Here is a 14,404-nt window from a genome sequence, read left to right as displayed (position 1 = left end):
GTTAATGTTACAGCCCTGGATGAAGGAGCTGGGCCACCTGACGTCAGGGTGATGATGGGTGGAGGGGAGGGCCGGGCTGCTGAACTATAAAGACAGGTCAAATCAAATATAATCAACTCGGGACGGAGCAAGCGGGCGAGCTAGACAGCGTCCCCAAGCCATGGTCCCTACCAGCCGCGGCTCAGCCTGGGTCCCTCTGCTCCCGACCCGAGTGCCCGAAGCAGGCTTTGGTTTCATGTCAGCAGCCTTCATCTGCCTTCCAAAAATAAGCCCCTGCCGCCATGCCGAGGGGAGAAAAACAAGAAGGGCGGTATTTTTAGGGCCATTAATTCTGACCACGTGCCTGAGAGGCAAGGTGGATGGCCCTGGGACAGAGGCTGTTCATCACTATGTCCCGGAGAGCAGGACGTCTTCAGGGCACGCTGCGGGCTCTCGTCTTCCTAGGCGTCCTAGTGGGCATGGTGGTGCCCTCGCCTGCAGGCACCCGCGCCAACAGCACGCTGCTGGACTCGAGGGGCTGGGGCACCCTGCTGTCCAGGTCTCGCGCTGGGCTAGCTGGAGAGATTGCTGGGGTGAACTGGGAAAGTGGCTATTTGGTGGGGATCAAGCGGCAGCGGAGGCTCTACTGCAACGTGGGCATCGGCTTTCACCTCCAGGTGCCCCCCGATGGCCGGATCAGCGGGACCCACGAGGAGAACCCCTACAGTGAGTGCCAGTTGCAGCCAGTTGGGAAGCTGGGGGCTTGGGCTCTGGTGCATGGAGTCCCATTATAAAGGGGGTAGAAATTTTATTCTCCACTTGGATGCTCTTAAGCATAGCCACCCCGGATTCTCTGACCCTGCCTAGGTGCAGGCTCTGCATGCTGAGGCCCAAGCATCCTGGTGTCCTTTGCCATCACCCCACCGAGCTCCTGTGGCACTAATTACCTCAGCATTACAGGCCCATCCGTGGCCATGTAAGACCATCAGTCTGGGAAGCCATGAGGCAAGGATGGGGAGAATGGGTGAGGATACTTGGCCCACGTCGGACACAAGCTTATTTTTATTTAGCTTCCCTCTTTGAGAAGGAAAGGCAAGTGGTTTGAAAAATTTCCAGCTGAAGCACATCCTTCTTTTTCTTTCAATCTGTCCCCTCTGTCCCCAAGTCCTTGTCCTACAGGTTGATGGGTTGCTGCATAGATAGGTTCTCCCATCCCAGGGGGGTGAGGGCTGCAGGATTCAGACACGCCAACAGCCGCTGTGTGGCTGCAGCGTCCGCAAGAGCAGACAGGCTGAGATTTGTTGACACATATTGAGTGTACATTTAACAAAACTAATCAGAATTCTTTTTGTTTGTTTGTTTGTTTTTGCTGAGGAAGATTCGCCCAGAGCTAACACCCGCTGCCAATCTTCCACTTTTTGTGTGTGAGCCGCCACTACAGCATGGCCGCTGACAGACAAGTAGTGTAGGTCTGTGGCCCGGGAACCAAACCCAGGCTGCCAAAGCAGAGCATGCTGAACTCAACCACTAGGCACCCGGGGCTGGCCCACAGAATTCATTGTTTTACCCACGTCAAGGCCCTCATGTGATTAAGCCAGTGAAAGCCCAGATGCAAAGCTACTCTTAAGGAGATACCTAAGTAGCTACCGTGACCCTAACTCTGACGTCAGAACTTGCCCTTGCAGAACTCGAGTGTTAACAGCATAGTGGCAGGGCCCGATGCATCTAGCAGATAGAATCTCCCTAAAATTAGAGCAGCCAGGGATAGAGGTGACAGAGGGGCTGACTTTCTAGGAGCAGGGCGACAGGCTTAGACGCCCTTCTAGGGTCGCCTTCAGGGTGACGTCTCACTCCGATTTGCACAAGCCTTGGGTAACACAGCCCCCATTTCTTTGCCAGGCCTGCTGGAGATTTCCACAGTGGAGCGAGGCGTGGTGAGCCTCTTTGGAGTGAAAAGTGCCCTCTTCATCGCCATGAACAGTAAAGGGAGACTATACACAACGGTGAGTTCATCAGGCCAGGGGAAGCTCCAGGTGGTGCAAGGCCTGAAGCCGACACAATTACACGAAGAAGATAATACAAAAACCTGAGCAGATAAGTGATTATTTATCTAGAATGAGAAAAGAGGGGCCTGGGAAGGCGCCAGCGCACGTGTGGGGTTCGTCAGCATCAGTTAATGGGCCTCTGCACTGGACCATGTCTTTCCTGGTCCTACCTGCCAGAAACTAGTAAGTAAACAGGAACTGTAGCTCAGACGGCTATTGGGTCCAAGGGAGACCTGCATTCTGGCATTAAGCTGTCATCAGGCTTAGGGTGGAGTTTGATTCCCTGAACTGGAGAGCCGGAGAAGCAAGCCTGGGTGCGCCATGACCCACCCTCCGAGACACGTCCCTGGCCTAGAGAGCAGCAGGAGGAGGAGACATGGAGGCTGTTTTCCTCACCTTAAGGTTTATGTCCTCTGATCTCTGACCGCATGGGCTGGAAAAGCATCCTCCCATTATATCCTCTTGGCTGGCACCAGACCCCACCGGCGTCCTCCTCCCCATCACAGATCAGCCCTGGGAGGGCAAACGTTAGCACTCTGGTTAACCTAGCCAGCTTCTAAGCACATTTACCAAAAGCTCTGCTCTCTCTGACCCCCTTGTTCCTGGGTCTCTCCATCCATGATTTGGCTTATTCCAAAACACGGACTGGGAAAATGTCCCTATGAAATTGAAGAAACTGAGAGTTCTTTTGATAGAAATAAGAAGGCTAAAAAGGAAGACCTCTGAGCAATAGTCAAGGAATACCAGAGTTATTTATGGGGAGGGTGTGTAGGGCTGTTCCACCTCTCCTTGGAGACAGGCTGAGGATCAGGAAGTGAACAAAGAGATCTGGGATTGGTGCCAGGTTCCGGGGAGCCTATGCAAACAGAGGAGAGCTGATAAATACCTGAAGAGGGTGCCCAGGTGGCCTCTGTGATCTTTAGCTCTAACACCTCTCTGTCTGGGTTGGTTTACGTGGAGATGACCATGGATTAAACTCCATGGGTGTCCGAAGTAAGACAAGTAGCTGGAAGGTAGGTGGAGCCAGCTGCCGGAATCAGGGCCCAGTCTGTACACCAGCTATGCTTCTGCTGTGGGCCTTACGGGCATCACCTGCAGAGCCCTGAAGCAAGTCTGCACACAGCCATGATTGATGTGAGACCCTGGAGACGCAGCGTCCCATCTATAAAGTGAGGATAAAGATCAAACGCAGCCCCAGGGGTGCTGAGGGGCTGATGCTGACATTGCTGGGGACCAGCACTCTGCAGGGCACCTGACAAACAGCAGGTGCTCAATGTGGGTCAGGCTTTCATATTGTTTAAGGAGGGCGAGGCGCAGCCGCGAGGCTCTACACCCCTCTTTCTTAGAGATGAGACATGTGGGAGGAGATTTGCACCCACATCACCTTGGTAACTTGTTAAAGGTACAGATTTCCAGGGTCCTTCCTAAGAGATGCTTATTCCATAGGGCTGGGATGGGAGCCCGGAAATTAGTTTGTGTTTGTTTTGTAAGTTTGTCAGGTATTTCTGAGGCACAGGCAGGCGTGGGGACCACCGGACTACCCGGCCTCTGGAGGGCAGGGAGTCATCCCCGCCCAAGGGTTACACCGGCCCTGAGAGCAGGAGGGCCGGGAGACGACACCGACCTGAGACTGGAGTTCTCAGACACCCTCTTTACCACTCCCTGCAAAGGCGATGGGGAGGACAGGCAGCAGCGGCGACCACCCTGGGTCTGGGTGGCGTGGGCACCCCCTCTGTGGAGTGAGTCAGCTCAGAGCCCCTTCTCACCAGCCTGCATAACACCTGGAATCCACGGATGGCAGAGCCAGGAATGGGGGTTGTTGGCTGTGGGACTTTATGTGAGGGACTCTTTAGCAGGTAAATCTCCTGGAAAGAAGCACCAATGACAGAAACCCTTATCTTCGCCACCTTTAATAAGAGCTATTCAATATTTCTTTCTCCTTACCCAGAAAGGAATGCCACCATTCCCAAACATAGGGAAATTTATCCACTCCCCACTTAAAACCTTCTGGTCCTGTGGGAGAAGCTGGGAATATGAGCTGTAACAATCAGAGGAAGCCTGCCAAGGGTCAAGCATTGCTCGGGCAAGACGAAGGAGCCGCCTCTCTGCGGCGCGGGCTGACTGCGAACGTGGGATGCCGCCAGCCCCTCACGCGCAGGCCACACTCCAAACCGGGTCAAGTCGGCCCGAGGAGAGGGCTCCCATGTGAAAAGAGCCGGTGCAAAGGGGGACTTTCCTGAGAGAAGACCCGCCCTCTCCTCCCCCTCCCAGCCCCGCAGGAGCATCGGGCCCACAGCACCTTCTCCTCTGTGGGAGAGGCTCGCCCAGAGCCCGGGCCCAGGCCGGACGGGGTGCAGAGTCCGGCCGAGCTGGGCCCCAAGCCCAGCACCTGATGCTTGGTGAGGCTTGGCACCAGATGCTCCAGAACCCCTCTACCCACCCCTTCGCCGCCCCTCAGGGGCCGTTATCACAGCCTAAAAAAACAATTGCCAACTGATCCCCGGAGCCAGGAAGACTCCCGCTGGCTCATGATTTCATTCACGCTATTTCCCTTTAAGCCCCCAGAGCTGCCTCCTCTCCCTGCGGCTCAGCTGCTACCTCCGCCAGAGGAGATTTCTCGCGGGGGAGGGGGAACCGTGCTGGGGCCGGAAGGCGAACAAGCCCGAGGTCAGAGAATAAGGGCCAGGAAAACCCACCTAGGAAAAGTGGCCTCCCGCATGTCTCATCTCGAGGAAAGAGGGGTGCAGAGCCTCAGGGCAGCGCGCCTCACTCTACTTAGACAATAGAAATAGCTACCCGGAACTGAGCGCCTCCCGTTGGTCTGCACCCTGCAGAGTGCTTTCCAGCATCAACCCCAGTAGCCCTGGGAGGTGCGTTTGGTCTTTATCCTCACGTTACAGGTGGGACACTGGGGCCTCAGGGCTCTGCAGGGAACGCAGTAGAAGCACATTTGCCGGACTGACTGGGTGGGACCCTGTCCCAGTCCCTGCCCCACCTACCCTCCAGCTATTTGTCTTACTTCTGACAGTCACTGACCTCTGGGCCTGAATCTCTGCTCTCTCAGGTGTAGACTGAGGCAGAAATCAGTGAATTCCAATCTTCATGATTCTTTTTAAAATGAAAAAAAAAAAAAAAAATCAAGGCTCTCCACCTGGCAGTGGTGCTATTAGAATCCTTTGGCTGAGAAAGATACATAGTGACAAGAAGCGACTAGGATTCAGTTACGCTTTTAAGTGACTTTAGTTTTACGAACCTATAACTGTGTCTACATCCTTTGAATCAATTGTAATATGACAAGGTGCAGAACACAGAATTTCTTGCATCCATAAAGGCTTTGATTATTATCTGGGGCATTCCTTTGGGGGAGGGGAGGACCAAGTCTCTCCCAGCTCATTGAACTGTTCCTCTCATCTGGCAGAGAATGGGTTCCTCAGGGAATGGGACAAAGGATCCCTCCGGGTCGGCGGCCGTGCTGGGAGACGGGGTCCTGAGGGGAGGGAGAGGCCCATTCTGCAGTGAGGGGCCTGGGCAAAGGGCTTTGTCTGTGGCCTGCAGGCTACAAAGGGCTCCCCAGGAATGAGAAGAATGAGAGGCCTGGTGAAAACATTTTCAAACACTTCTAAATCGCCGATGCAATGTCTGTGCTGGGAACAGGGGCTAGGAAACACAGATCTCTTCAGAGCTGGGAGATGCTATTTCTCCATTTCAGCTAAGGAGAGAAAAAGAAGCAGTCAGGGGCTGCAGAAGCAAAGGGTCCTAGGACAAGGAGTTTTCTTTTTTCCTCCCTGCTCACCTCCTTAAACGCCCCCCTCCATGTGCACACACACACACACAACCAGCCGTAACAGGGGCCAGTGGCCAAGGGCAGCCCCAGGAGGAAGCACTTTAAAGACAAGACTATACCTCCATCAGTCAGGGTGACTTAGCTTTGCCTAAAGACAAGAGGATGGATGCCTGGTCCACCCCAGACTCTAAGGGGCATTTCTGCCAGCGGTAACTCGTGCTGAAACACCCATGTACCTATCCCTCTGAAAGACACCCTTCTCCACGGTGAGAGCTGCACGTTTAGAGTTTGGGTCCACATAAGTCTGATTAGACCTACGTGGAATCTAAGACACTGGGGCCCGGCAAGCCCAGGAAATGTGATCCAGTGGAATTATTTTCATTTGTTCAAGTAATCATATACGGTAGCTGCTTTTATTAACGCGGCGTTCACTTGGCATGAGTGCTTTTCTCACCAGAGCTGAGGAGCCAACATTCCTGAGCCATGAGAACTCAGAGCTCCAGGATGCGGTGGAGATGAAGTTAGGGGCTGGGTCTTGATACCAGCTGGACCACCAATCTTGGCAGCAAGAAAATCCCACCATCCTGAAACAGGGGCTGCATGAAAGAGTTCAGGGAAATGGAACAATCTTGGCCTCTCCGCACAGGCCTCATGGCCACATGAACCCCCAGGGTGGGGGAGCTGAATGGACCGGGTGAGGGAATGGTAGGGAGGGCTTCTAAAGCAAGCTTCATCTATTTCTCTCTCTTTTTTCTTTTAAAGATTGGCACCTGAGCTAACAACTGTTGCCATTCTTTTTTTTTTTTTCTTTTTCTCCCCAAATCCCCCCAGAACATAGTTGCATATTTTAGTTACAGGTCCTTCTAGTTGTGGCATGTGGGACGCCGCCTCAGCGTGGCCTGATGAGTGGTGCCGTGTCCGTGCCCAGGATCCGAACCCTGGGCCGCGGAAGCGGAGCATGGGAGCTTAACCATTCGGCCACAGGGCCGTCCCCTATTCCTCTCTTTTCACTTTAGACTTGTACAGAATTCTGGGGAAGCCTAGGAACATGAGATAGACCAGAGAAAAGGGAGAGAATGAAAAAACAGAAGTTGGAAACTTTAAAAAGTAGGGGGGACTTGAACAATCAGAATCTGGTGAGCAGAGAACAAAGCACACTGTATCCGGCCCCTGTCGTGCACATTCAAGCGGACAGGTTTTGGGAGACCAGACACTTAGGAAAGGCTGGATTCTTCAATTGGGCATATTCTAGAAGGGATGCTATGGGCAACTGCCCACAGAGTTTCTTGTCCAAATGGCTCAGTTCCTCCTTTTCCCCTCCTCTTCCCTACACCCTCCGCCCCAAGATTTGATGTCTTCTCTAGAGTCTGCAGACCACACTGGAAATCTCTCCCTTACCCACCATCCAGATCAGAAATGAATTCTCCAGGAAACAGGAGAAACAGCTGGGTCCCTCTCCAGGGACATAGACGTTAGAACAGAGGTGGGTGGAGAGGGGGCTGTGACAGGACTAGGAGGAGACCCCCAGTTTCTGATGCAAACATTTTCTCACTCTGTTCCTTGGCCCATCTTCTATCCTGAATTCCTTTCCCATGTTAAACGATCTACTTATGTGACTAGGTAGTACATGAACATGGCTTAAGAGGGAAAAAAGGTACAAAAGAATATGCCATGGAAATTGTCTCACCCTCACTGGTGTCTTGAAGCCACCAAGTCCCCCCCAGAGGCAGCCACTGTCCCCAGTCCCTTGTGTCTCATCCCAGGAAGAACCGTGTCCCTGAGCGTGTGCACGCACGGCTTTCGCTTTTTAAACTCACAGGAATAGGAGCATGCGATGCGCACCGCTTCGAACCTTGCTTCTTCGCTTCACAGGACCTCTTCGAGCCCATTTCAAGTCAGTGCTCAGAGGGTCCTCCTGTCTCATGGCTCATAGCATTCCATTGTGTGCATTCACCGTAGTGGCAGACCACTCCTTTCCTAAGAGACACTTAGGTTTTCAGTCTTGACTGTTACAAGTAATGCCGCAGTGAGTAACTTTCGTACCCAAGTGGGAGTCTACCAGTAAGATAAATTCCTAGAAACGGAATTACTAATCAAAACTATGTTCTTTTTTTTTTATTCTAATGGATGTCGTCAAATTGCTCTTTATAGAGGTTATAATAACATACGCCCCAACGGACGTTGAATGAGAATTCCTAAACTCCACGCCTCACTGATGGAAATATATTATCAAACCCTGTTCTCTCTGCCACCCGACAGTTCCCGATGTGGTCTCTCAGGGATGACTCGCATTTCTCTCATTAGGCAGACGTTCTCATGTTCAGACGCCATTTGCATTTCCTTGTCTCAGAATTGTCTGTTCATAAATGCCCATTTTCCAGTGAGTTAAGGGTTCTGAATATAGTAACAAAATGTCCTCCCAGCAATCAATTGCAACATATATTACAAAATACAGTGCATTGTAAATATTTTTAATCCAGTTTGCTGTTTATATTTTTATTTTGTTTAAGGTGGGTTTTTTTCCAGACAGAAGTCACATGTATTCATTCTGGGCTTTTTTTATGACTTCTGGCTTTTCCGTGTCTCACCTAGAAAAATCTTCCCTACTCATTATTTTTTAAAAATTTTTCTGGGCGGCTCTGTAAGGCTCTCTTTTTCACATTTAATTCTTTGCTCCTTTTGGAATTTACTTTAACGTAAGGAACAAAGTCATACATCACACTTTATTACTATTGTTATTGTTATTATAAGATGGTATCCAGTTGTTCCAATGCCATGTTTTCTCCAGTGATCTGAAATGCCGCTTTTATTTTATGTTCATTTCGGATCCGGGTTTATTTTACACCCACGTGTGTTTGGATTTACTTCTGGACTATTTGTTCACTAATCTGCACCAGACTTTTGGTCAGTGTAGCTTTATTTCTACTTAACTTTTACAATCAATCCGAAGTTTATTTTCTCCTAGTGCTGGTGCTCCAGAGCTCTGTCCATCCACAATCTTCGCCGCTGTGACTGACTCTGCGCCCCAGGCGCAGGCGGAGAATCTGAGGTCCGAGAGGCCCAGAGAGCGCTTTGCCGGAGCTGGCATCGACCTGTGCTTATCGGAGCTCCGTGCTCTTCTCGTGCAAGCTCACTGTCTCCCAGTCATTCAGGCAACAATTGCAGAGCTTAAAAGCTAAGTTGTCTAATACACCCCACAACAAGTTTTCAAGAATGGTGACTCAGGGTAAGATGAAGTCTTTTAGGGCTTTCAATGTAAAGTAGGTCATGATTCAGTTGGAGAAGAAGAATTATAATAATATTAGTTATTTTATGATATGCCAGGCATTACAAACACTTTCCATGCATTATTTCAATTCACACTCACTCCGATTCTATGATATAATTATTCTTCCTGCCCCTGCTTTACAGATGAGGGAACCGAGGCTTAGCAGGTTAAATAATTTGCGCAAGTTCACACAGCTAAGGAAGAGATGAAGCATCATCAGTCTAACTTCAAAGCTGTTGTGCAAATTTGCTCTTTACCTGCTTCGACTAGTTTGTTCTCCCCACCTTTGGGATGTTCATTCCTTCATTCATTCCACAAATACTTACTGAGCACCCATAACGAGGGAAACGAAAGCTTGCGAAAACCCAGACTCCCTAGTACGGTATTGAGGAGGCAGTTGACGTGAGTGGTGAAATCTTTCACATTCCTCTCAAGCCAATTAACATTATGAGAAAGTGCTTCGTAAACAGTAAACTAGGAGTGTGAGTGGGGAAAGGGGGAAGTGCATTCAGCCAAGGGTGAAGGGCGGGGGGGGGGGGGGTGTGGTGTTCGCTGTGCTCCCATAGAGCACGCCCCATCTTGCTCACTCTCATCCTGCAACAAAGGAGCCCTCCATGGGGGGCGGGTATCCATGTTTCGGTGCTGTCCCTATGGAATCATCATTCGGCGTCATGTACCCAACAAGACACAATCCTTGTCTCAGGGCACTTGGACCTATTGGGAAAGAAGAGCCTGTCCATAGGGATGGCACACTGTTCTAAATGGTGTCTGACAGGTGTACACAAAGGGCGCTGGGAGGCTGGGAGCCCTGATGAGCTAGCTTATCACCATCCGTTCATAACAGGAAGAGGCTCTCGTCCATCCCCCACTGCCAGCCAGGCCAGGGCACTCATAGTACGATGCCTCAGAGAAGGTCAGACGACACCTCTGGCACAGCCAGTCAGCCATTGAGTGGGTTTTTTATAGCCGATGGCTTCAGTCAGCAGGAAGGAGTCAGAAATTGTACTCCACCTATTTCTCCCTGTTTCATTCTCTATTTCTTTAGAGACTCAATCCCAGGTGTCACCTGGCTCTCTCTTCCTCCAGACGCCACCAAGTTACTCCCTATCAGAAGCACAGAAACTCTCCAGCCTCCCCTCAGGGCAGCGAGCAGAGGCAGGCTTGGGGAGGAAAAGACTCTCTTCTCTAGGAATAAAGGAGGACTTGGGTGATTTATTGGGAATGAACTTGTTGATGTGTGACAGGAAGTCCAGCATTCATTTTCTGAACAGGTGGTCCCCACACACTTCTCTACCAAATTAGCATTGAAGGGGGCGATTTATCACTGGCCCCAGACTCCGCGGCACCACCTGTCACACAGGGAACCAGGTTCTCCCCATAAAAGTCCCTGCTCCTCACCATCTCTGTTCCTGAACTTCCCTGGAGAACTAGGAATGTCTGGGAGGCACCGGGCATCTTCTGGGCTCAAGGCCAAAACCGAGAATGGGCTTTTTAAGGGATGGCAAACTCGAGATGTAAACTGGGGAAGACAGAGTGAGGGAACACGAGTGGGAGAAAGAGTCGCCAGAGTTGACAGCCCGTGCTGCAGATGACTTAGGAAATCTTCTGTCTCCACCCTCCACTAACAGTCCCCATCTCCCTGTCTGCAAAGAAGAGAACTGAGGCTGAGAGGGAGGAGCCCGCCTCAGGTCACACAGCTAGGAAATGGAGAGCCACCGAGCAGAACCCCAGGCCCTCAATCCTGGTACACTAGATTACCTCTCGCAGTGGACTTGAGAAAACAGCTTAGTCTATCCTTTTCTTATCCTTTCCCTAAATGGAATAAATGATCATCTAGGTGCTTAGCAGAAAGTGCCCTGAAGTGGAAGTCAGGAGACCCACCCCATGTGACGCAGACCATCCATCTATGTCCCTCGTCGTAAAGGAGGGAAGGTGAGAGGGGACCCTGAGAGCTCTGGAGTCTCTTCCTGTTCTAACCTCCCATGACTCTGTTCACCGAGGCTGGCTCAGATCTCATGGTAGCTGTCTTACAAAGGGGAGGGGGGTACCCAGCAGAGGGGCTGCTGTGCCTCCTTTATAACTGAGCCTCTGCTATTTGTTCATTTCTTTCGCAGCCCAGCTTCCAGGAGGAATGCAAGTTCAGAGAAACCCTCCTGCCCAATAATTACAACGCCTACGAGTCAGACCTGTACCGAGGGACTTACATCGCACTGAGCAAATATGGACGGGTAAAGCGGGGCAGCAAGGTGTCCCCAATCATGACCGTCACTCACTTCCTTCCCAGGATATAAGGACCTTGAAAGACGGCTCACAGGTTGAAAGCAGCATCTTTTGTATTGGAATTTTGCACAAGTGAACAATTCCTTTTCTCCCCCATGACTCCTGAGTCAGGCTTCTCTTGCGCTTGGGGGACCTGAGTTGGTTCCCTTGGCCACTGGACCCCATGGCATGTAACCCACCCAAAAGGGTTACAGCCAGCGACCTAGAATGCCAGTGGATCCCGTGCTCTGATCTCGCCTGAGGAAAGAAGGTGCAGATGACAGTTGTGGAATGTGACCATGGGCAGAGGGAAAGGCCAGGGTAGAAGCGTGTGTGTTGATGTGCATCCATACATCTTGGTAGCTATTGTGAGAGCAAAGGCATTTCAAAGCATCGGGTTTCTTTCTCCCCACATCATCACTGCAGGAATCTGCCTACAAGAATGTCACTTGTCAAACCAACAGGATTGATGTGTACTCCCATTCTGCCCTTCTTTCCAATCATCTTTCCATTCAGAGGCCACTGACTGCACGGGTCGCACGGGGGCCGGGAGCAGCTGTCCCGTAAGTGCAGAGAGGGCAAGGTGAGAGGGAGTGAGATTTAACTGCAGACCGGAGAGAAAGGGAGCAGCTCCCTGCCTGTGAGGGCTCTGGGGACACTGGGGGGCACTGTCAGGGAAGCTGGGGGAGAAGGGGTCTCCTTCCTGGAGGAAAGAGGTGGAGCAGTATCGCGGGCAGTTGGGGAAGGCCTGCTTGAAGCAGCAGAAGGGACTGGATGTTCTGTGGAGAGCCCTTCTGACCTGAAGGATTCAGGGCTGTGAGTGGCTCCAAGAACAAGCCGGGGCCAGGCTGCCTGCCCATAACTTTTCCTCACTTTGAACCGGGTCTTATTTTAACCTCAGATGACAAGGATCCTAATAATGGCAACCTCTTTGGCGGGGGGTGAGGGGGTACAAAATAGGGCACGAAGGAAGTAGAGAGGCTTTGGACTAGAGATGATAATTCCTCTCCAAGTACATCCAGGAAACTCACCCAAGTTCTCATCTGATACCCTCACTTCCTTCTTCGTCGTCCTCACCTTGCATACACACTGGTGCCTGGCTGCATCAGAATGGGCACCATGACCTCTAGAGTTTGCCCCCTCTGACCCCCTACAGTAGGAGAAGAGTGATAATCCTGTGAAATCAGGCAGCCAAGCTAAGCGGCTCCTTGCCGTACGATGTCTTCTTGCCTCCTGTCCGTTGAGAGTATTAAAAGCAGAGGTTCCCCAAGCGACTATAAATGTTGTCTGCCTGGAGCCTTCAGATTCCTGAACCATTGGAACGTTCCTAAATCTGAAACCAGAGAGAGCCATATCAGAGTGCAAATATTTTCAGCATACGTGAACCATCGAGTTACAAAATGACCTGATGCTCTCTGCTGCTCTCAGGGGCCCCTGCCTGCAAGACAACCCCTCATCTGCCGCAAATACCTTCATCTTCGGCATACCTCTCTATTTGCAGATGCGTCCATCTATAGATAGCTCTGAGCCGAGCGACTGTGCGCAGAAGGTGGAGGTTGGCAATCCAAGGGAGAGACACCATACTGGCCACCTCCTCTGCCTGGCAAAGGTCAGGACAGACATGTGCTGGGTGAGGAGGAAAATGCCATACAAAGGTGAGCGAAGGTGGAACAGTAAGAACTCAAGGGCAAGAGTGCACATGGTCAAGCCTTGGATAGAAACTGGAAGGAGCTGCAGTCTTGGATCAAACGGAACGGGGAAAAACTTAGTCCATCTTGAATGCTGGGGATATTTGAAGCACAGGTCTCCTTGGAGGCAGGGGACAAAGCTTTGCTTGTTTTTCAGGAAGTCTTGTCCAGAGTAATCTGCCTCTTTAACAGGGTACATCAGAAACTGATGCCCTCAGAACCTGAGGTGTGTATCAGTTTCCGACGGAATGTGGCGGGAGTGTAGGAAGGCTGGGTGGGCAGAGGGACTGTGATCTGGAGAGGAGAAAGAGGTCTGGGTCCTAAAGCATTTATTCCTAGATCTTTGAGGTAGATCTTCCTAGATCTTTGAGCTAACTTGGCACGAGAGGAGCACTCTTCCAAAGAGAGTCGCAAGGCCTCGGACGGCTAGACCTTTCTTGCATCTCTCTAGAGGCTCATAAAAGCGTTCAAACCCTGACAAGGAGTTTCTCCAAATGTCCACTCCCATTTTTCATGCTGAGAATGAGAAAGAGAAGCGATGAGATGCCTCGATCAGGCAGGCTTGCTGTTCAGTCACTAGGGAGCGGCACCAGCACATTGGTTGTCTATGACTAGCATCAGCTACAGGCAGCTAGGTGTCTGTTCTAACGAGTCCCAGGACCCATGCTGTACTAGTTGTTAATTATTTTGAATGTCGCCCCTGGATATAGGGATACATCGCTGACTCTTTGAAATCCTTCCCATCCAAAGGAATTCTCCAAGGGCTCTCTGTTTAACCTATAAGTGACTTAGGCTTAAGAAAAGTCAATCCCTATCCAAAAAAATGAGTTAAAGGGCAGGAACAGAGTAAGAGCAGCTAGGGGCTTGTCAGTTCCTTCTTTTCTGCTACTTTGTCTGAACACAGGTGTGCAGAGCATCTCCTATCTGACCACCATGGCTACTGAGTCCTGAACTCAGCCGTCAGCCCCATTGGATCCAAAAGTCTCCTTCCTCCAAATCGTGAGCTATGACCCTGGTTTATAGAGTTTTGTCGCTAATTGGCCTCTCTTCTATCCTGAACCTTCTTTGGCAGCTCCATGCACACTTGGGGTTCCAGGAGCCCAGAGGCTGTCTTATTTCCTCTTCAGGAGCAAATGAGAAAGAAGAGAGCAACATCTGTGCACTCCCTTAAAGACAGACTTCTCAGTCGGGCAGAGGTTAGCTCAGTATCAATGGGGGAGCCCCAGGCACTTGCAAACTCTGCACGCTCTTCAGGGCAATGGATGAAGCTCAGAGGAAACCAGAAAACTCCAACTGCCTTGTTCAAGCTGTTGATTACGTTCGTTTCATTGTCTGCTGCCTTCTAACACCCCCTCCCTTCCCACTTCCCACACCTTTTGGA

At 51.1% G+C, this 14,404-nt stretch overlaps 1 protein-coding gene across 1 annotated transcript; it reads left to right on the top strand.

Annotated features, from left to right (window-relative positions):
• The first annotated feature begins 212 nt into the window (after positions 1-212).
• Positions 213-12,608, top strand: FGF6 (fibroblast growth factor 6). Its single transcript, XM_070494520.1, has 3 exons — positions 213-705; positions 1,879-1,982; positions 11,191-12,608. Exons 1-3 carry the CDS (start codon positions 360-362, stop codon positions 11,365-11,367), a joined length of 627 nt encoding a protein of 208 aa, XP_070350621.1. The 5' UTR covers positions 213-359; the 3' UTR covers positions 11,368-12,608.
• The last annotated feature ends 1,796 nt before the right edge of the window (positions 12,609-14,404 follow it).

The sequence above is a fragment of the Equus asinus genome, chromosome 22 (assembly GCF_041296235.1).
Source record: "Equus asinus isolate D_3611 breed Donkey chromosome 22, EquAss-T2T_v2, whole genome shotgun sequence".
Taxonomy (NCBI): domain Eukaryota; kingdom Metazoa; phylum Chordata; class Mammalia; order Perissodactyla; family Equidae; genus Equus; species Equus asinus.
Note: the sequence above shows the minus strand (reverse complement) of the source record. Positions and strands in the feature narration are given on the sequence as shown.